The 22,080-nt window shown below is 47.2% G+C and overlaps 1 protein-coding gene across 4 annotated transcripts in view; it reads left to right on the forward strand.

Moving 5' to 3' along the window:
• Positions 1-22,080, forward strand: part of LOC121276506 (NEDD8 ultimate buster 1-like) — an 84,081-nt gene that overhangs the window by 41,186 nt on the left and 20,815 nt on the right. For all 4 annotated transcript variants that reach the window (XM_041184999.1, XM_041185000.1, XM_041185002.1 and 1 more), the window contains 3 exons: positions 2,232-2,339; positions 15,507-15,659; positions 17,958-18,062. In XM_041184999.1, the coding sequence (XP_041040933.1) occupies positions 2,232-2,339; positions 15,507-15,659; positions 17,958-18,062 (366 nt within the window). The remainder of the gene's footprint in view (positions 1-2,231; positions 2,340-15,506; positions 15,660-17,957; positions 18,063-22,080) is intronic.

Below are 22,080 nucleotides of genomic sequence, written 5' to 3' on the forward strand. Positions count from 1 at the left end.
GCGTTTCTCAATCCATCATAGCCAACTCGTGCCTCATACTATCGTAGTTTCCTTTATTAAGATTCAGGACCCAAGTCTCAAAATCAACTACATCATTCTCCATCTTGATGAAGAAGTTTATCATATCATGGTTGCTTATCCCCAAGGCCTCACATAACTAGATTGCCAATTATTCCTTTCTTACACAATACCCAGTCAAGGATGGCCTGTTCTCTCATTGCTTCCTCAATGTATTGGTCCAGAAAAACATCCCATATACACTCCAGGAATTCCGCCTCTACAGTATTGTCACTAATTTGATTTATCCAATCTATATGCATATTAAAGTCACCCATAATTACAGATGCTCCTTTATTAAATGCTTCTCTAATTTCCTGTTTAATGCTATTCCCAACATCACCACTACAGTTTGGGCATCTATATACAACCAATAATGTTTTTTGCCCCTTAGTGTTTCTTAGCTCTACCCATACAGATTCCATATAATCGGAGCTAATACCTTTCCTCACTATTGCATTAATTTCCTCTTTAACCAGCAATGCAACTCCACCACCGTTTCCTTTTTGTCTGTCCTTCCTCAATACTGAATATCCCTGGATGTTTAGTCCCATCCCTGATCACCCTGCAGCCATGTCTCCGTAATCCCGACCATATCATTCCTGTTTACACCTATTTGCGCGATTAATTCATCCACTTTATTGCGAATGCTCCTCGCATTAAGGCACAAAGCCTTAAGGCTTGTCTTTTTAACATAACTTGTCCCATTCCCACTATTTTTCACTGAGGCCCTGTATGATTTTTGCCCTTGATTTCTCTATCACTTTTCTTATTCCACTTTCTGTCTTTTGTTCTTGGCCTTGATTCCCCTTTCTCTGACTCCTTGCATAGGTTCCCATCTCCTTGCCATTTTAGTTTAAACCCTCCCCAACCACCCTAGCAAATGTTCCCCCTCAGACATCAGTCCCAGTCCTGCCCAGGTGTGAACCGTCCAGTTTGTACTGATCTCACCTCCCCCAGAACCGGTCCCAATGTCCCAGGAATCTGAAACCCACCCCCTCACACCATCTCTTCATTCATGTATTCAGCCGATATATCCTGCTATTTCTACTCTGACTAGCAGGTGGCACTGGTAGTAATCCTGAGATCACTACCTTTGAGGTCTTACTTTTCAACTTACTTTCTAACTCCCTACGTCCTGCTTTTAGGATCTCATCACTTTTTTTACCTATGTCATTTGTACCAATGTGTACCACAACCACTGGCTGTTCACCCTCCCCCTTCAGAATGTCCTCAAGTGGCTCTGAGACATCCTTGACCCTAGCACCAGGGAGGCAACATACCATCCTGGAGTCTCGTTTGCAGCCACAGAAACGCCTATCTATTCCCTTACAATTGAATCCCCTATAACTATTGCATTCCCACACTTTTTACTCCTCCCCTGTGCAGCAGAGCCAACCATGGTGCAATGAATTTGGCTGTTGCTGCTTTCCCCTGAGAGGCCATTCCCTCCCAACAGTATCCAAAGCGGTATATCTGTTTTGCAGGGAAATAGCCACAGGAGATTCCTGCACAGCCTGTCTAGTCCTCTTGCTTTGCCTGGTGGTCACCCATTCCCTTCCTGCCTGTGGACTCTTATCCTGCGGAGTGACCACCTCTCTATACGTGCTATCCACGATACTCTTCGCCTCGCGGATGCTCCACAGCAAGGGAGTAGGGCGGGTGAAGTAAAGGGGGAGAGTGGGTGAGGGGATAGGGTGTTTACAGTGAGTGAGTAAGGGTTAGGAGGGGGACGAGGGCAGGGTGGCTAAGGGCATGGGGGTGAGAGGATAGGGTGGGTGAGGGATAGTTTGGGTAAGGAGGTAGGGTGGGTAACGGGGCTGGGTGGGTAAGGTAACTGGGTAAGGGGCTAGGGTAGATGAGGATGGAGGATGGATAAGAGGATAGGTTTGGTGAGGGGGTAGGGTCTTTCGGGGGCAAGGTGGATAAGTTAAGTGGGTAAGGGGTAGGGTGGGTGAGGGTGGTTGGGTCAGTGGGGTAAGAGGGTAAGGGCATACAGTGGGTGAGAGGGTAGGTGGGTGAGAGGGTAGGGTGGGTGACGGGGTAGGTTAGGATAACTAAAGGAATATATTTACATCCTCCAGACAAAACCTCTCCGATAATGCACTGTGAAGCAGCTATAAATGAAATAGATCCAAAAAGTACCATCTTAAGAATACTCTTCTTTCTTACAGGACAACAGTGGGAGAGATAAGATACTGCACCTCCGGCTCTACATTCTTTTAGGGGTACAGTTTTATCACAAACAGATGGAGAAAGATGCTCTGAGGGACCTGACTAAGGTAAAGTGTTTAGTCTCAGCTTTAAGATCCATAGCTCCAGGTGTTTTTCTATTCTTGTTCAGTCCAATTATCTACATTCCTACCCTGAACATTTGTTGGCTTGTGGGGATGTGGATGATGGATGGGGGTGGATAAGTGTACTAGGTTGGGCATCCACTGCTTCCTTTGCCGAGTGGTTGTGCTTCAACATCATTAAAATCAACATTTGTATTTGTCTTTAACATAATAAAATATCCCACAGGAGCAATTGTCAAGCAAAATTTGATACCAAGCTACATAAGGAGATGTTAAGACAGGTGACCAAAAGCTTGGTCAAAGATTTTAAGTCTCTTATAGGAGGAGACAAAACTGACGGGGTTTAGGGAGGGAATTCCAGAGCCTAAGGCTTTGGAAGTAAAGGCACGGCTGTCAATGGTTGAGCAATTGAAACTAGGGAGATGCAAGAGGTCAGAATTGGAAGAGCGCAGATATCTCTGAAGGTCGTTGGGCTGAAGGAGGTTACAGTGATCATGATGGGCGAGCGCATTGAGGGATTTGAGAACAAGATGAGAGTTTTAAAATTGAGAAGGTGAAGTGTAGGTCAGCGAGCACAGGGGTGATAGGTTAATGGGGTAATGGCAAAGTCATCCATGATGTGAGTATAATTTGAGACTGAGGTGTGGTGAGGAATCATTAAATTCAGTCATAAAGTAATATAAATACAATAACGTAGATGGAAAGGATTTTAAAACTTTACATTCTTTTAGTTTGCTTCAAAAATGTTCTGTAAAATGGGAGTAAAGTTGCAAAGAGCACTTTATATGGAAGTAGTTTTAACGTAGGCACCTCCTTTATTTTTATAACCCTTGACATACAGGCCTGGGTTTTCCCCCCAGGATGCACCTGTTCCTGGGGCAACTAAAGTACACTTGGGTAGAAGATGCAACTGCTCTCCAACAGCCAACGATCCCCTATTCCCCCACTTACCATCTTCAGCCACATCTGGGGTGGCTTGCAGCAATTTCAGATAGTCGCTGTGACATTGTTGGTCTTGTGTATGGGTGCGCTGTAGCTCAGTGTTGTCCCTTGTCTCTGGGCAGAATCGTCTACCCCAGGCAGCAGGCATCATGGCGGGCGGGAGGGACAATATGGCGGGAAGGCCATAAATTGGTTTCATGTCGTCATGAAGCCAGTTAGCCACCGTCTGCTCTGCCCGTCAATGGCAAGCCACCTTTCTGCCATCCAACGGAGGGAAGGTAATTTCAGTGCATTTACATCTCATCATCTTGCCTGCCTGCCAGAATCATCCCCCACGTCAAATTTACCTACTACTTCGACATGACTTCAGAATGATGTGATTCATTTAAAAGGCGTGCACCTGGTGAGATGAACTCCCACAGAAACATATATAAGTTATGGTGCAGAAAGAGGCCATTCAGCCCATTGCGTCTGCGCCAGCCAAAAAGAGAAAAAATAAACTAGCTGCTTATTTTAATCCCACTTTCCAGCAGCTGATCCATAGCCTTGTGGGTTACGGCACTTCAGATGCAGGTCCAGGTGCCTTTTAAATGAGTTGAACGTTTCAGCCTCAATTTACAACTTAGGCAGTGAAATCCAGACACCCACCACCCTCTGGGTGAAAAAGCTTTTCCTCATGTCCCCTCCAATCCTTCTACCAATCACCTTAAATCAATGCCCCTGGTGATTGATCCCTCAGCTAGGAGAAACAAATCTTTCCTGTCTACCCTATCTAGACCCCTCATAATTTTGAACACCTCAATTAGGTCATCCCTCAGCTTCTTCTGTTCTAAGGAAAACAACCCTGGCCTATCCAATCTATCGTCATAGCTGCAATTTTCAAGCCCTGGCTATGTTCTTGTAAATCTCCTCTGCACTCTCTCCTGAGCAAATTATGTCCTTCCTGTAATGTGGTGACCAGAACTGTACACAAAATTCCAGCTGTGGCCTAACCAGCATTTTATACAGTTCCATCACTTCACCCCGGCTTTTGTATTCAATACCTCGCCCAATAAAGAAAAGCATTCCATATGCTTCCTTTACCACCTTGTCCGCCTGTCCTGCCACCTTCAAGGACCTGTGGACATGCACTCCAAGGTCTCTCACTTCCCCAATCCCTCTCAATAACTTCCCATTTATTGAGTACTCCCTTGCTTTGCTTGCCCTCCCCAAATGCATTACCTCACACTTTTCCGAATTGAATTCAATATGCCACTTCTCCGAACGCTCAACCATTGACATCATTCTGGAGTCGACAGCTATCCTCTTCACTAACAACTGCATGACCAATTTTTTTGTTATCTGCAAATTTCCCAATCATGCCTCCCACGTTTAAATCTTAATCATTTATATAGACAACAAACAGCAAAGGACCCAACACTGAGCCCTGTGGAATGCCACTGGAAATCGTTTTCCATTCGCAAAAACATCCATCGACCATTACCCTTTGTTTCCTGTCACTCAGCCAATTTTGGATCTAATCTGCCACCCGTGCCCTGTATCCCACGAGATCTCACTTTCCTGACCAGTCTGCCATGTGGGGCCTTGCCAAATGCCTTACAAAAATCCATGTAGGCAACATCCACTGCACTGCCCTCATCAATCCTCCTTGTTACTTCCTCAAAAAATTCTATTAAGTTAGTAAGACACGATCTTCCCCCAACAAAACCATGCTGACTATCCCTGATCAGTCCCTCCCTTTCTAAGTGACAGTTTATCCTGTCTCTTTGCCTACCACTGAAGTCAGATTGACCGGCCTATAATTTTCTGGCCTATCTCTCGCACCCTTTTTGAGCTTCAAGGGGAACTCGAAGGTTAATGCGCACCAACGTGCGCACTGCTCACGAGGATCGCCCATTTGACTTCAAGGAAGAGGCGCAGCGCATTCAGGCAAGGACACAGGCAAGCCGCCTTTTCCCGGCTGGCTGACGCTTTAGTGCCAGGGCAAGGGCTGAATTGCGGTTGGGATGAGCGTGGTGCAGAAATGCATGCAGGGGCGGCTGGGGGAGAGAAGCGGTCACGCATTTGGAAAACCTTGTGTAAAGTGAACATTCTTCCGCAGCTGAGACTGTTCAGGTACAGCTACATTGCTGTGCTTGGAATCGCGTCTCCATCGTATCTGCCCACTCGAGCAATGCAGAGGCATATGAGTGCCACCAAATGTTCCTGAACTTTTCACTCCTCAGACACAGACTGTAAATTAATGAGTGTTTTAGGGGGCTGAAGAGCAATTGGACAACTGGACTAGTTGGACAATCTCCTTGCGAAAGCTGCCCATGGAGCAGTCATTAGTGGCGGTGCTCACAGCCTCTTGCACTGGCTTTATTCTGGTGTGGACCAGTCTCTCCCCCATGGTTCAAGCTAACAGTGCAGACTTGCACTGTGGGTTAGGAGAATGCCTGTGCCTGAGCTGAGAGCACAGAATGCAGCCCAGCAGGCGAAGCTGCAGCCAATTGGTCAGGTGGAGTGGGGTGAGATTTTGGGCAGCCATGCAGCGCACTAAACTCTGGCCGTCCAAGCACTCTCCGGCATGAGTTAAGGGGACTTGAGATGGAGCTGGAGCCGCACACGTAACTATGAGAGGTCCCTAGGAGACCAATGCTCACCCATGCGTCTCTCTCTTTCATCCTGCAGGAGGGAGTACATCAGGACCGTGGAGCCTGGTGACCTAGCTGAGTGGAGACGAAGGAGAAGAGAGCGACGGACGCGCCAGGCTGGGCAGAGGGAGGAGAAGCACCCTCAGGGAGAAGGGGCAGCTGGGGTTCCTGTGCACACCACTGAAGAGCCACAGTGAGCCGTCGTGGGTTGGCACCTAGCTAGACCCAGGGTCTACAGATGGCGCCTGTCATTCCTGCAGATGAATGAGAACCAGTGTTGCCAAAGACTGCGCATTTCCAGGGAACTAGTCGGTCACATATGCCCAGCTGCAGGATCTGGGGTCACTGGGACTTGGAGGTCATCCACTGCCAGTGGCTGTGAAAGTGACTGTGGGGCTCAATTTTTAGGCCAGTGGCTCTTTCCAGGGCTCCACAGGTGATTTGTGCAGGATCTCACAAGCCTCCACACACAAGTGCATCTAGGAGGTTACGGACGCCATATTCACGAAGGCACAGAACTTTGTGTCTCCGCCTGGGATCAGGCAAGCCAGAAGCAAGAGCGCTGGGGTGTGCACAGATCTCAGCTTTTCCACAGGTGCAGAGTGACATTGACGGCACTCACATGGTGCTTACATCTCCGTGGCAACAAATAGTGGAGTATGTGAACTGCAAAGGCTTCCACTCGCTGAATGTTCAGCTGGTCTGCGACCACAGCAAACCAGCATGCAGGTCTGCGCGCGATTCCAAGGGCATGTCCTCGACTCCTACATTCTCAGTAGGTCTCAGATCCTTGATGTCTCCCAAAGTCCACAGAGGGTTGGCTCTTCGGGGACAAGGGCTACACGTAGAGGATGTGGCTGATGATGCCTGTGCGGTGGCCTCACATTGCACCAGAGAGAAGATACGAGGCTCGTGCTGCAACTCGCACTTTGGTGGAGCAAACCATTGAGATGTTGAAAATGAGGTTCCGGTGTCTGAACTGGTCTGGTGAAGCCCTGCAATGCAGTCCACTGTGGGGGTCATGCATCGTCATCACCTGCTGCGCTTTACACAGCCTGGCGCTGCAATGGGGGCAGGAGCTGCCTGAGGAGGAGATGGAGGAGCTGCCCATCTCCTCCGATGAGGGGGTCTTCAATGGGGATGAGGATGATGAGGTCCTCAAAGGCAAGGATGACAACGATGAAGCCATCGCATTGTCCAGATGAGGCAGGTGCCCTCGGTAGGCCCTCATAACCGCTAGATTCATGGAGGATGATGACAATATGCAGTGAAGACACTCTATAGATCCTCACGTAGTTTATGTGGATGTCTGACTCCTGTCTGGCTGATGGCAGCTCACTTGCGCTCTGTGAACAGGGTCATATCATGGAGATGCAGCGGAGAAACTTTAACTTCTCCTGATCCTATGGCATCCTTCATGAGCTGAACCCTTCAGAACCGCACTGTCACCGGGCACAGATGAGACTGGGAGGGTAAGCCGCACCTCAGTTGTACTGGGAACATACAGAGAGAATGATGGAACTCAGTGCCGTCAGTCCAGGACATTCTGGCAGCGATAATAAGCCCCATCGAGGTGCAGGCATGACTGATGTGTCCAGTGACTGTGAAGACGCACCATCAATGTGCTGGGAAGGTTGCACAAAGCAAAGGAAGGAGACCCTGGACAGAGCCACTTGTGCAGAAACCAAACTTTCACTTCAGGCTGACATGAACACTGCTCATCATAACAAGAAGCCATAGACAGGGTAACATTGTTGGGAGTTTACAGTAGTCAACATTATGTACATGTGATCAACACCAGTACCCACAAGGTGAAACTACATTTTCTTAACCTTCCCAACCCTGCCGCTAAGTCTTGGTGCTTCCCTGACATCCATAGCCATGGAGGGTGGTGGCAGAGTGATATTGTCACTGGACTAGTATTTCAGAGACCCAGGGTAATGCCCTGGGGTTTAAATCCCACCACTGCAGATGGTGAAATTTGAATTCAATAAAAATCTGGAATTAAAAACCTGATAATCACCACGAAACCAAAACCCATCTGGTTCACTAATGTCCTTTAGGGATGGAAATCTACTGTCTTTACTTGGTCTGGCCTAGATATGACTCCAGACCATAGCAATGTGGGTGACTGTGGTTTGCTGGAGTTAGGGATGCGCAACAAGTGCCAGTTTAGCTGGCGACGCCCACACCCCATGAACGAATTAAAAGGGTGGAGTCAGCCTGCTGATTGCTACACCATGTCTGCGATGACTTTGGCTGGTGTCCTCTGGAGGGCTGGGACCTGCAGAGCCCCAGCCTGCTTTGGGCCTCCTGATGTGGGGCAGATGTACCTTCATCAGCCTGTGGAGCTGGAGCTGATGGGGTCGCAGGAAGAGGGGAGTTGCTTCGGCTGGACATTCTCGGAGTCACCTGGGTGGATGGCTCTGGGGTGTTAAGTTGCTGGTCCCCCTCCCTATGGGTCGCTGATGGCCCCTGGTTGAGTCCTTGAGGAGAGGGAGAAGCTGGAGGGAGTTCCAGCAGTCTCTCACCCCTCTTGGACTGAGACTTGCCTGCAGCAGTCCTCCAAGTGCTCTGGCATCCCTACCTCTGCCTGCTGTGGAACAGACTTTGTGCTGTCCTCACCAGGTAGTGAACCCGAGCCTGCTGTACATGTAGGTCCCACTGAGGTGCGTGTCACTGCACTGGTGGAGGGTGTAGGTGAGCGCGGTAATGGTCTTTTAGGGCGCTGCCATCCGGGTTTTCATGCGAGGTGCTCTCGGCACTGGAGTCGGGGGGTTCAAGGTTGTCTGAGGGTGACACGGCAGATGTATCTATGAGAAAAAGTGAAGATTATTAATGCATGGCCACCGTGGTACACAGCATGGTGGATGCACAGTTGAGTTGCCAGAGAGATGATCTGGCGCATGATACTCACTTGGATGTTTGGCGCCAACCTCGCTGAAACTGCAGGAACGATCCAGGTCCTCACCAGGCAGCTCTGACTTGCGGCTCTCAAAGGGAATGAGGGCCTCCATATCCGGCACTCCACTCCCAGTCTGCGACCTCCCCCTTTTATTGTGCGTGATCTTGTCCTGCATAAAGGCAGATGGAGAGAGTGTGACCAAGGCACTTGCTCGGTCAAATGAGAAGGACGTCAGACGTGTGTGTCCATGTGGAGGGGTGAGGAGGTGATCTCCAGAGGAGATAAGGTCAGATGGAGATGTGAGGGTGTGCGTGAGAGTGTGAGTGGTGATGTACCTTGAGCTGGCAGTGAATGAGATGCCAGTGAATGTGTGATGAGCTTGTGAGTGGGTGAGTTGAGATTGAAATGATGGTTGACTTACCCTGGTGACACAATGAGATCATTCATCCTCCTACACTGGATGGCTGACCTCTTGTGAGCAGCGTTGGCACTGACCACTACTGACACCGCCTCCCAAATCGGATTGGTGATGTTGCCGCCCTTCCTGCGGCCAGAGTGGGTGGTCAAGGTCATCACAGCCGGTCTCCACGACGCCCAAAAGGCGTTCCAGGGATGCATCACTGAATCGGGGCCATGTCTTCTGTGCAGCAGTCCTGGGCTGGAAGCACTGAGAGCTGTATGCGCGGCTACAGTTTAAATATGGCACCTGGCATGAGGAAACAGCAAGGTGACACCTTGGAGGGCGATTCGGAGGCTGCCCGTCAGAAAAATGGCATGCTCCCCATGAGTGAATAATTAATAAGGCAGGAAGGGGACGATACAGCGTGAAAATCTGCCATTGCAGCCGGCAGGTAAATCGACTTTTTTCCCACCTGCTGCCGCACTTTGTGCAAGTCTGGGACAATTCTGCCCTGAGTCAAAAGGTTGGGGATTCAAATCTCACTCCAGAGACCTCGGCAATATACCTAGGCTGACTCTTCCGATGCAGGAGTATGGTAGTGCTGCGCTGTCCGAGGTGCTGTCTTTCAGATAAGACAAAGCTAACAATCACTTGGGCAAGAGGTGCAGATTAATTAAGGAAAGCCAACACGGATTTGTTAAAGGCATGATTAACTTCCTTAATTGAGCTTTTGATGAGGCCACAGGGAGGGTCAGTGAGGATAATGCAGTTGATGTGATGTCTATGGACTTTCAAGGAGCATTTGATAGAGTGCCACACAATAGGTTTGTTAGTAAAGTTGAAAAGAAACAGTACAAGCATGGATAGGAAGTTGACTGTGTGACGGGAAAAAGAGAGTGGTTTTTTTTGGACTGGAGGAAGGTATACAGTGGGGTCCCAGGGGGTCAGTACCAGGGCAACTCCTTCCAAGTGGTAACAGCAAAACACTGCAGACACTGGAAATCCGAAACAAAAACAAAAATACCTGGAAAAACTCAGCAGGCCTGACAGCATCTGCAGAGAGGAATACAGTCAATGTTTCGAGTCCGTATGACTCTTCATCAGAACTAAGAAATATAGAAATGAGGTGGAATATAAGCTGGTTGAACTGGGGTGGGACAGGTAGAGCTGGGTAGAGGGCCAGTGATAGGTGGAGGCAAAGAAGAGATTGCTAAAGATGTCATAGACAAAAGGGCAAAGAGGTGTTGACAGTGGTGATATTAGCTGAGGAATGTGCTAATGGTGACATTAAGGGTAGAAAGCAGGGCAAGCAAGGGACAGATAGCCCTAGTGGGGGTGGGGTGGGGGGAAGGGATTGAAATAGGCTAAAAGGTAGAGATAAAACAGTGGATGAAAATACATTTAAAAATAATGGAAATAGGTGGGAAAAGAAAAAAATATATATAAAAAATATATATATATGTTGTTTTATATCTACCTTTTAGCCTAATTCGATCCCTTCCCCCCAGCCCACCCCCTATCTTGCTTGCCCTGCTTTCTACGCTTAATGTCATCATTAGCACATTCCTCAGCTAATATCACCATTGTCAACACCCCTTTGTCCTTTTGTCTATAACATCTTTGGCAATCTCTTCTTTGCCTCCAGCTATCACTGTCCCTCTATCCAGCTCTACCTGTCCCACCCCACTTCAACCAGCTTATATTCCACCTCATTTCTATTTTTCTTAGTTCTGATGAAGAGTCATACGGACTCGAAACATTAACTTCCTCTCCGCAGATGCTGTCAGGCCTGCTGGGTTTTCCTTCCAAGTGGTGTTCAACATGGAGAAACACTGATTTATCAGCTGAGGGAGGGCAGTAGGTGGTAATCAGAAGGAGGTTTCCTTGCCCATGTTTGGCCTGATGCCATGAGACTTCAATGTTGAGGACCAGAGTTCCAGGATGAGGAAGTTCAGCTGCACGGATAGACTGAAGAAGCTGGGGTTATTCTGCTCATGGAAGGCAGGTTGAGAGGAGTTCGGTAGAGCTGTTAAAAATCATGAGGATCTAGACAGGGCAGATGGAGAGAAACTGTTCCCATTGGCAGGTGAGTCACGAATGCACAGCTTGAGGAGGCAGTGGAGGCAGATTCAATCGTGGCTTTCAAAAGGGAATCGAATAAGCACCCAAAGTGAAAATCTGTACAGGAACAGAGAAAGGGCAGGGAAGTGAGACTCGCTAAATTTCTCCTGCAGAAAGCTGGCATGAGCTCAACAGGCTGAATGGCCTCCTTCTGGGCTGTAACCATTCTATGATATTAAACGGAGGCCACGTTTGCCCCCTCAGGTGAATATAAAAGATCAACAGCACTATCTTAAAGACGAATAGGGGAGAATTTCCTGGTGCCCTGGCCAATGTTTAGCCCTCAGCCAGATTATTAGCATGTGCCTGTTTGTGGGAACTCGCTGTGCACCGATTGGCTGCCACATTTTCTACATTACATCAGCAAATACAGTTCAAATGTATATCATTGGCATTTTGGGATGTCTTAAGGTTGAGAAAGGTGCTAGTGAAATGCAAATGCAGACAGAGCCAAGCTTCTGGCACCACAAGCAGCCTGTTTGTACAGGAGGGGAGGAAGAGAGGAAGAGCAATAGTAATAGGGGATTCTATAGTCAGGGGAACAGATAGGCACTACTGTGGCCATCAACATGACTCCAGGATGGTGTGTTGCCTCCCTGGTGCCAGCACATCCTGAAGGGAGAGGGTGATAAGGCAGAGGTCATGTCACATGTTGGTACCAATGACATAGGTAGAAAGATGGATGAGGTCTTGCATCAAGAATTCAGGGAGTTAGGCTGTAGACTAAAAAGCAAGACCTCTCGGGTTGTAATCTCTGGATTACTCCCAGTGCCATGTGCTAGCGAGCTCGGTATTAGGAGAATAGCACAGATGAATACGTGGCTTAAAGGTAGGTGCAGGAGGGAGGATTTTAGATTCCTGTATCACTGGGACCATTTCTGGGGAAGGTGGGACCTGTACAAGTTGGATGGTCTACATCTGAACCAGAGCAGGACTAACATCCTTGCGGGCGGGTTTGCTAGTGCTGTTGGGAGGAGTTTAAACTAATTCGGCAGGGGGAGGGAACACAGAATGTTGGCAAAATAGGGACACATCATAATACAGTAAAACAATCAAGTCAGAGGGAGTACAGCTGCATTAAGCTTCAAGGGACTAAGGCAAGGCTGGATGGCCTCTACTTTAATGCCAGGAGTATTACAGGTAAAACAGGTGAGTTGGGGTGAGGATTGACATGTGGAATTGTGATATAGTAGCCATCACTGAGGCGTGGTTGAGGGAGGGGCAGGATTGGCAGCTCAACATTCCGGGATATAGAATTTTCAGGTGAGACAGGGCAGGGGGTAAAAGAGGAGGGGGCGTTGCATTATTAGTTAAGGAGTCGGTAACTGCAGTAAGGAGAGATGATATCTTAGAGGGGGCATCGAATGAAGCTTTGTGGGTAGAGTTTAGGAATAAAAAAAGGGGCAGCCACATTGTTAGATGTTTATTATAGACCCCCAGATAGTCAGCAGGAAATTGAGGAGCAAATATGTGCATAATTAGTGGAGGTGTGTAAAAACAATAACTATAGGGTAATTATACGAGGTGATTTCAACTTTCCCAACCTTAATTGGGATAGACATAGTGTTAAAGGCTTGGATGGAGTGAATTTCTTGAAATGTGTACAGGAGAACTTTTTAGGTCAATATGTAGAGGGTCCAACAAGGGACGGCGCATTGCTGGACCTAATTTTGGGGAATGAAGCCGGACAGGTGGCTGAGGTGGTTGTGGGCAAGCATTTTAGCGATAGTGACCACAACATGGTACAGGTTAAGATTGTTATAGACAAAGAAATAGACAAGTTGCAAAAAAATGTTTTGGATTGGGGGAGAGTGGATTTTAGTAAAATAAGGCAGGATCTGGCCAAGGTAGACTGGGAATAGTTACTTGTGGGGAAATCTACAGAGGAACAATGGGGGACATTCAAACAGGAAATGGGGAGGGTACAGGCTCAACATGTTCCCTTTAGGGTGATAGGAAGGAGTAACAAGCCCAGAGAACCATGGATGACCAGAGATATTCAGGTTACGATGAGAAGGAAAAGAGAAGCAAATCAGCAGAGGCATAATTGGAGTACAGAAAGTGCAGAGTGGAGCTTAAGAAAGCATTTAGGAGAGCAAAGAGGGGATATGAGATAGCTCTGGCTGGTAAAAGTAGGGAAAATCTCAAGATATTCTCTAAGTATATCAATGGGAAGAGGATAACCAGGGAAAGAGTAGGGCCCATTAGGGACCAAGGGGTGGATCTATGGGTGGAGCCAGAAGACATCACTAGAGTGTTGAATGAATACTTCACATCCATCTTCACCCAAGGGAATGAGGATGAAGGTATCTAACTTGGGGAGAGAGACTGCGAGGTTCTTAAGCAAATTGATATAGGGAGTGACAAGGTATTGGAGGTGTTGGCAGGCTTAAAAGTGGACAAATCTCCAGGTCCGGATGATTTGTGTCCCAGACTGCTGAGGAAGGCAAGGGAGGAGATCACAGGGGCTCTGACCCAAATTTTTAATTCCTCTCTGGCCACAGGGGAGGTGCCAGAGGACTGGAGAACAACTAATGTGGTTCCACTATTTAAGAAGTGTTGTGTGGATAAGCCAGGGAACTCCAAGCCAGTGAGTCTCACGTCAGTGGTAGGGAAACTTTTGGAGAAAATTCTGAAGGAGAGAATCTATTTCCACTTGGAGAGGTAAGGTTTGATCAGGGATATCAGCATGGCTTTGTCAGAGGGAGGTCATGCCTAACAAATTTGATTGAATTTTTTGAGGAGGTGACCAGCTGTGTAGATGAGGGTAGTGCAGTTGATGTAGTTTATATGGATTTCAGCAAAGCCTTTGACAAGGTCCCACATGGGAGACTTATAAAGAAGGCAAATACACATGGGATACAGGGTAATTTGATAAAGTGGATACAAAATTGGCTTAGTTGTTAGAGACAGAGAGTGATGACAGAAGGATGCTTCAGTGACTGGAAGCCACAGGGATCTGTGCTCAGTCCCCTATTATTCGTCATTTATATAAATGACATAGATGACTATGTGGGGGGTAGGATTAGTAAGTTTGCGGATGACACAAAGATTGGTCAGGTGGTTAACAGTGAGGTTGAGTGTCTTGGGCTACAGGAAGATATAGACGGGACGGTCAAATGGGCAGATAAGTGGCACTTGGAATTTAATCCTGAAAAGTATGAAGTGATATACTTTGGAAGGAGTAATTTGGCAAGGAAGTATTCAATGAACGGCATGTCACTAGGAAGTTCTGAGGAACAAAGGGACCTTGGTTTGTGTGTCCATACATCTCTGAAGGTGGAGGGCCATGTTAGTGGAGTGGTGAAAAAGGCATATGGGACACTTGCCTTTATCAGTCGAGGCATAGATTACAAAAGTAAGGAGATCATGTTGGAGTTGTATAAAACCTTGGTGAGGCACAGCTGGAGTACTGCGTGTAGTTCTGGTTGCCACATTATAGGAAGGATGTGATTGCACTGGAGGGGGTGTAGAGGACATTCACCAGGATGTTGCCTGGGATGAAACATTTAAGTTATGAAGAGAGGTTGGATAGACTTGGGTTGTTTTTGTTGGAGCAGAGAAGACTAAGGGGTGACCTGATCGAGGTGTACAAGATTATGAAGAGCATGGACAGGGTGGATAGGGAGCAGCTGTTCCCCTTAGTTGAAGGGTCAGTCACGAGGGGACACACGTTCAAGGTGAGGGGCAGGAGGTTTAGGTGGGATGTGAGGAAAAACCTTTTTACCCAGAGAGTGGTGATGGTCTGGAATGTGCTGCCTGGGAGGGTGGTGGAGGCCGGTTGCCTCACGTCCTTTAAAAAGTACCTGCATGAGCACTTGGCACATCATAGCATTCAACTATGGGCCAAGTGCTGGTAAATGGGATTAGGTAGGTAGGTCAGGTGTTTCTCACGTGTCGGTGCAGGCTCGATGGGCCGAAGGGCCTTTTCTGCACTGTGTGATTCTGTGATTCTGTGATTTTTGTTAAAAGTGCTGCATTTGAAGAATTGGCCAATAGTAAAAAAAAAGTCAGTCTTCTCCGGTCAATCTGATTATGTCAGTACAAGTGCTAAGCCCAAAATCCAGCACTAATGTTCAAGCATTTACTGAGATTAACGTCGATGAATGGTTGAAGCAATTGTTTGTTCCTTACCCATCTATATTTAGGCATTAAAACTATTGGATGAGTTGAGATTGAATGATTTCGACGTGGTTTGCCTTGCAAGTGAAGGATTCACTGTTCGGGAAGCACGATTTGGCTTGCGAGGCACTGGAGGCGACTTTGAGAAGGCTAAGTTACATATTGAAAAAAAGAGAGAGGTTAGTACTATTACTTCAGGAGAATCTGACAAATGCCAGTTTTACATAAAAACAGGCTGAAGAAGTTGACCCTTTTTGAAATCATAGGGGTCAATCTTCACTCCCTCCATCTGTCGCTAATGGTAACAGTCTCAAAATGAGATTAATAGCCTTGCTATCCAATTAACAAGCCCGATGTTACCAGGTGAAGGGGCTTTTGTTTTATCCTCGGCTTTTTCTATCTACTCTTTTCTACCTTTCTTTTTTCAATTTAGCCACTTCTCCTTTAAAAGCTGATTCCATCAATGTTTCTGCTAGAGCATTCTATATCTCTGCATAAAAACAAGCAAATTCTCTTCACCCCTCTCTTTACTCTTCCAATGGAGTAATGCGTTTTTGCCCTTTAGTTATTAACCAACCATCAAGAAGAAACAGTTTTCCCTGAAATACCTTATTAAAACCTTCCAAAATTTTACAGCCCTCAAATTAGATCTTTTGTTTTCGTTAGTCTCTCCTAATAATCCCTTCATCTCATTCCTAGTATCATCTTAATAACTGTCTTCTGTACTCTCTCAATGGTCTTAAGTCTTAGTCTTAATAACCATATAAATCTTTTTAAAAAGAGGTTAGCAAAGTGATGCTCCTAGTTTTAAAGATTCGTGTATTTGAATCCCTAAGTCCCTCTCTCTCACTGCTCCTCAACTCCTTTTGAACTTTTCTCCTTTAGACTGTATTATTGGCAAAATCTATTGCCTCACATTATATTTCATCTGCCATCTAACTGACTAATGTGTTTGTCTTCCTGAATTCACTTACAGTCCATTTCAGTGGTTTGTCAATAAACCAACTTTTTTATTTTCTTTCATGTGATGTGGATGTCGCTGGCATAGACATCATTTGTTGCCCATCTGTAAATGCCCTTGAACTGTACATGTCAGAGGGCAGTTAAAAGTCAGCTGCATTGCTGTGGGTCTGGAGTCACATGTGGGCCAGACTTGTTAAGGATGGCAGATTTCCTTCTCTAAAGGATATCAGTGAACCAGATGGATCTTTATGACAATTGATGATAGTTGGCTACCAATCCTGAGACTAGCTTTATATTCCAGATTTATTCATTTGAATTTAAATTCCACCAGTTGCTGTGGTGGGATTTGAACACATGCCCCCAGGGAATTAGCCTGGGGCTCTGGATTATTAGCCCAGTGACATTGCCACTAGGCTACCATCTACCCCCAACCACCTTCTCATTATCACTCTCAGCCTTTTCTAATTCCACAAATACACACTAAGACAAAAACTGAGACGATTTCACTGGAGGATTTTCTGGTCTATATTTATCAGGCGGAGAAAGGGTTGGGGTCACTGGCAGATCCTTACTTGTCTTGTTTTGCCTGAATGTGATAACCACATTAGGGGCTTAATTTAATGCCCTCCCCAAAGCAAGTTTGGAGGTGAGGGGGGCCTTTAATTGGTTGGCAGGGTACCAGTTGTGGACCCCACCACATTCCCTCTATGCCCTCATTAATGTTGGGGAGGGATGGCTTGTGGGTGGCCTTTCCAACCCAATGCCAGTTAACCCACTTGAGAGGGCAATTAAATTCCTGCATAAGGGCCTCATCCTTCTGCTGCTGACATTCAGCCAGTGGGAGGCACATAGTTGCTATGCAGGATGCCCAAATAGCAAATCCTGTCGTGTTTGTTTGTGGGTTTCCTGAGGGTGTCCCTTAATATCAGGCTCTGAGTGCCCTTTCTTCCAAACTCCAGTAGCCAGGGACCACCTCCCTGTGGCCCCCATCCTGCCCTGGCTCACCTATGGCCTTGGTCCCGTGTTGATCCTGGGTCTTGGGGGGGGGGGGGTGCGTTGCCAACAGCTACCCTCATTGCTCCAATGGTGTTGATGGCAATGATGAGCTGCTGGCCCCTGGTTGACTACTGGCTCTCGGGGTTGGGGTGGGGAGGGGGTGTTTTTTGGGGGTGCAGCGAATTCAGCCCCCAGGATCCTTGATCCCCTAAGAACGAGCCGCCACTGGCTACTTAGAGTACCTGACTGGCACTTAATATTGTGGTCCTTCCCCAAAGGAAGTGACATGTGGCTCTCGCTTGCTCTCCAGCCCTCTCCTTTGTGACAATTGAGGCCTTTCACATAGTTGTGTGCACAAACCTAAAAACCACCATCAATTTTCCTTCACGCTGACTCAGTTTATTGAGTTAAATAAACTTCTGCATTTCTGAGAGCCATAAGGTCACCACACATATCAGTTATTCTTCCCGAGTGAAATCAAACAAACTAATCAAATTTTACTTCCTGGTTTCAAACAGAGAGCCCAGCAACAAAGGAGAGAAGCAGAAGAAAGAAGGGAGCAACCCACCAGAGGGGCTGAACTGAACAACACACTACAAGTTGTCTCTGGTCAGGCAAACCAGGTATAAATAAAAGAGCAGATACTTCTACAGATTATACCAAGCAGTAGTGCAGTCTATTTTCATAGCAGCTTTAACTTGACTGTGATTCTGTGACCGTTTACAATAACAGCAGCTTACATTTATATAGCACCCCTAATGCGAGCAAATGTCCCAAGGTGCTTCACAGGAGCATTTTGAGGCAATAACTGACAGTGAGCCACATCAAGAAATATTAGGCCAAGTGGTCAAATGCTTGGCCAAAGAGCAAAGTTAAAAGGTGAGCCTTAAAGAAGGAAGGAGAGGTAGTGAGACAGAGACCAAATTCCAGAGCTTTGGACCTGGGAAGTTGAAGGCATGGCCACCAATGGTGGGGCGATAGAAACTGGAGATGTGCATTAGAATTGGAGGAGCACAGTGATTTTGAGGGTTCCAGGGCTGTGGATGAGTGCAGAGATGGGGTGATGTCGCATGTGATATTGAACAGAAATGACCTTCTTGGGTTGCTGGTGATTCTGTCCACACTAACCAAGGCAGCTTGATTGAAAATAATACTATTGCAAACAGAGGCATTTTAAGCTGAGGCCTTATTTTAGTTCAGATTCCAGGGGTCTGATATTGTGGTCAACTGATTAGACAAAGAATTCCTTCTTTACTCATTAAATCAAATCAAGGAGTTGGGTCACCTGAATCCATGGAGCAAGTGAACAGTTACAACAAAATTATTTATACCCTTTAGTTCAAATGGTTTCCAAAACAATTTGTACCAGTGTTTTTCCAAAGGTAGCTGCTGGGTTGGCAGTAATGTAAGGCCAATATGTGCTACCTGATCTAGTGTTAGTACCATTGCCAAACTATGATCATCGAACAATACTAGCGTCTGGTGACAGGGGACGGCAAATGGACAAAGTGTTGGGACAGGCCCAACTCATACAATTGGTTCCTTCACTGTCGCTGGGTCAAAATCCTTGGAACACCTTTCCTAACTGCACTGTGGGTGTACCTACACCACATGGACTGCAGCAGTTCAAGAAGGCAGCTCACCACCACCTTCTCAAGTGCAACTAGGGGTAGGCAACACATGCTGGCCCAGCCAGCGAAGCTCACATCCTGTGAAGGAATAAAAAGAAAAGTGCTATTCGGAAGAGAGTTCCAGGATTTTGACCCAGTGATAATGAAGTTCCAAGTCAGGATGGTATGTAGCTTGGAGGGGTACTTGCATGCGGTGATTTTCCCATGAGTCCACTGCCGTTGCCCTTCTAGGTGGTAGAGATTGCAGGTTTGGAAGGTGGTGTCAAAGGAAGCTTGGTGAGTTGCTGTAGTGTATTTTATTATTGATGTACACTGCTGGGTGGATGGGATGTCAATCAAATGGACTGCTTTGTCCTGGATTGTGTTGAGCTTCTTGAGAACAGCACTCATCCAGGCAAATGGAGAGTATTGCATCACACTTATGACTTGCCTTGCACATCTCCAGTTTCTATCGCCCCACCATTGGTGGCCATGCCTTCAGCTTCCTAGGTCCAAAGCTCTGGAATTTGCTCTCTGTCTCACTACCTCTCCTTCCTTCTTTAAGGCTTTGGGGAATCAAGAGGTGAGTTACAGGTCCCAGCCTCTGGCCTGCTCTTGTAGCCACAGTATTTATATGGTAACCCCCAGGGTATTGATAGTGGGGCATTCAATGATGGCAATGCCATTGAATTTCAAGGGAGTTGGTTAGATTCTCTCTTGCTGGAGATGCTCATTGCCTGGCAATGGAGATGGTCATTGCCTGGATAACATTAAGGCTTGGGCTGATAAGTGGCAAGTAAAATTGGCGTGAATGTTACTTGCCACTTATCAGCCCAAGTCTGAATGTTGTCCAGGTCCTGCTGCATGTGGACATGCTTCTGTGTCTGAGGAGTCATGAACGATGCTGAACATTGTGCAATTATCAGCAAACATCCCCACTTCTGACCTTATGATAGAGGGAAGACCATTCATAAATTACAAGAGATTACAGAAGCTTGGGTTGCATTCCTTGGAATTTAGAAAGCTAAGGGATGATTTGATTGAAGTTTTCAAGATGTTAAGTGGACCAGATAGAGTTGATACAAGCAATTTCCACTGTTTGTGGGATCTAAGACTCGGTGCACAGTTGAAAAACCAGAGCCAGACCTTTCAGGGGTGAAATATGGGCCCAGATCTCCCAGTCTCTGGATCGTTGGAGACTGGATATAACCCCACCCCCTCAAAATATGCTGTGCTGGACCCCTCGGAAGTCCCAACACGCTGAATCTGTGGGAATTGTCTGAGATGTTTGAACTTCTGATGGGTAACTCCAATTTTCCCCGGGACCCTCCATAAAACTCTTCAGCTCTGAGGTAGAGTTGGAGCCTTCAGAGAGTTCTGACTTACTTACCTGGGTAGTTACCCAAGAAATGTTAGACAGAAAAATCCTATCAAACTCCAGGGTACTTATACAACTGAACCCCTCCAACTCCCTCCTCGACGCCAACTAACCACACTGATCACCCGACTTCTCCCAGACCCGACCTAACTATCTCCCACAACTGACTCTTCCCCCAACACCCAGACACAACCCCGACCCCTCAACACCCTCCACCCAACCTGACCAGCCCCCGACAACCGACTCCCCCCCCACACTAACCCACAATCCAACCTAACTACTGCTCACCATCTGACTCCCCCCAACATCCTGACTCGACCTGACTAGACTCCAGCACCCGACTCCCTTCGATCCTCCATCCCCCCTTCCAACCCTGCCCAACCTGACCTAAGCACCCTCACCCAGCTGCCTCCTGACCCATCTAACACCCTACCGAGCTACCACCCTACCACCCTACCAAGCTGCCACCCTACCGAGCTGCCACCCTACCACCCTACTGAGCTGCCACCCTACCCATCTAACATCCTACCCAGCTTTCGCCCTACCACCCTATCAAGCTGCCACCCTACCATCCTACTGAGCTGTCACCCTACCACCCTACCAAGCTGCCACCCTACCCACTTACCTCACCCACACTACCCACTTACACACCTATACATTTACCCCTTCACTCATACACTCATTCAGTAACGCAATGGGAAGCTTTAGGACCATTAAGCTCTTACTTACCAGAATATGGCAGCTAGTGCCGTTAAAGGACTGTGGCTTCTGCACAGATTCCCTCTGCTGTTGTCTGCGAGGTTTCCTGCACTGACTGAGTTCTGCAGGCTCCTCAATTGGAAGACTGGCCTGAAAAATCGAAGGAAGGTAAATGGATAGTCCTTTGTCTGGTCAGGGTCAGAAGCAGGCGTTCCCATCCTAATTGGAAGATTTGGGCCTGAAGGAAATGTTCTTACACACAAAAAGGTGTTAGAAACATAGAAACATAGAAACTAGGAGCGGGAGTAGGCCATTCGGCCCTTCGAGCCTGCTCCACCATTCATTATGATCGTGGCTGATCATCCAACTCAATATCCTGCTCTCCACTTTCTCCCCATACCCTTTGATCCCTTTCGCCCCAAGAGCTATATCTAACTCCTTCTTGAAAACATACAATGTTTTGGCCTCAACTACTTTCTGTGGTAATGAATTCCACAGGCTGATCCCTCTCTGGGTGAAGAAATTTCTCCTCATCTCAGTCCTAAATGATCTATCCCGTATCCTAAGACTGTGACCCCTGGTTCTGGACTCCCCCACCATCGGGAACATCCTTCCTGCATCTACCCTGTCTAGTCCTGTTAGAATTTTATAGTTTTCTATGAGATCCCCCCTCATTCTTCTGAACTTCAGCAAATACAATCCTAATCGACTCAATCTCTCCTCATATGTCAGTTTTGCCACCCCAGGAATCAGTCTGGTAAACAAATGCTGCACTCCCTCTATAGCAAGAACATCCTTCCTCAGATAAGGAGACCAAAACTGCACACAATATTCCAGGTGTGGTCTCGCCAAGGCCCTGCATAATTGCAGCAAGACATCCCTGCTCCTGTACTTGAATCCTCTCGCTATTAAGGCCAACATACCATTTGCCTTCATTACCACCTGCTGCACCTG

The sequence above is a fragment of the Carcharodon carcharias genome, chromosome 3, assembly GCF_017639515.1.
Source record: "Carcharodon carcharias isolate sCarCar2 chromosome 3, sCarCar2.pri, whole genome shotgun sequence".
Classification (NCBI taxonomy): domain Eukaryota; kingdom Metazoa; phylum Chordata; class Chondrichthyes; order Lamniformes; family Lamnidae; genus Carcharodon; species Carcharodon carcharias.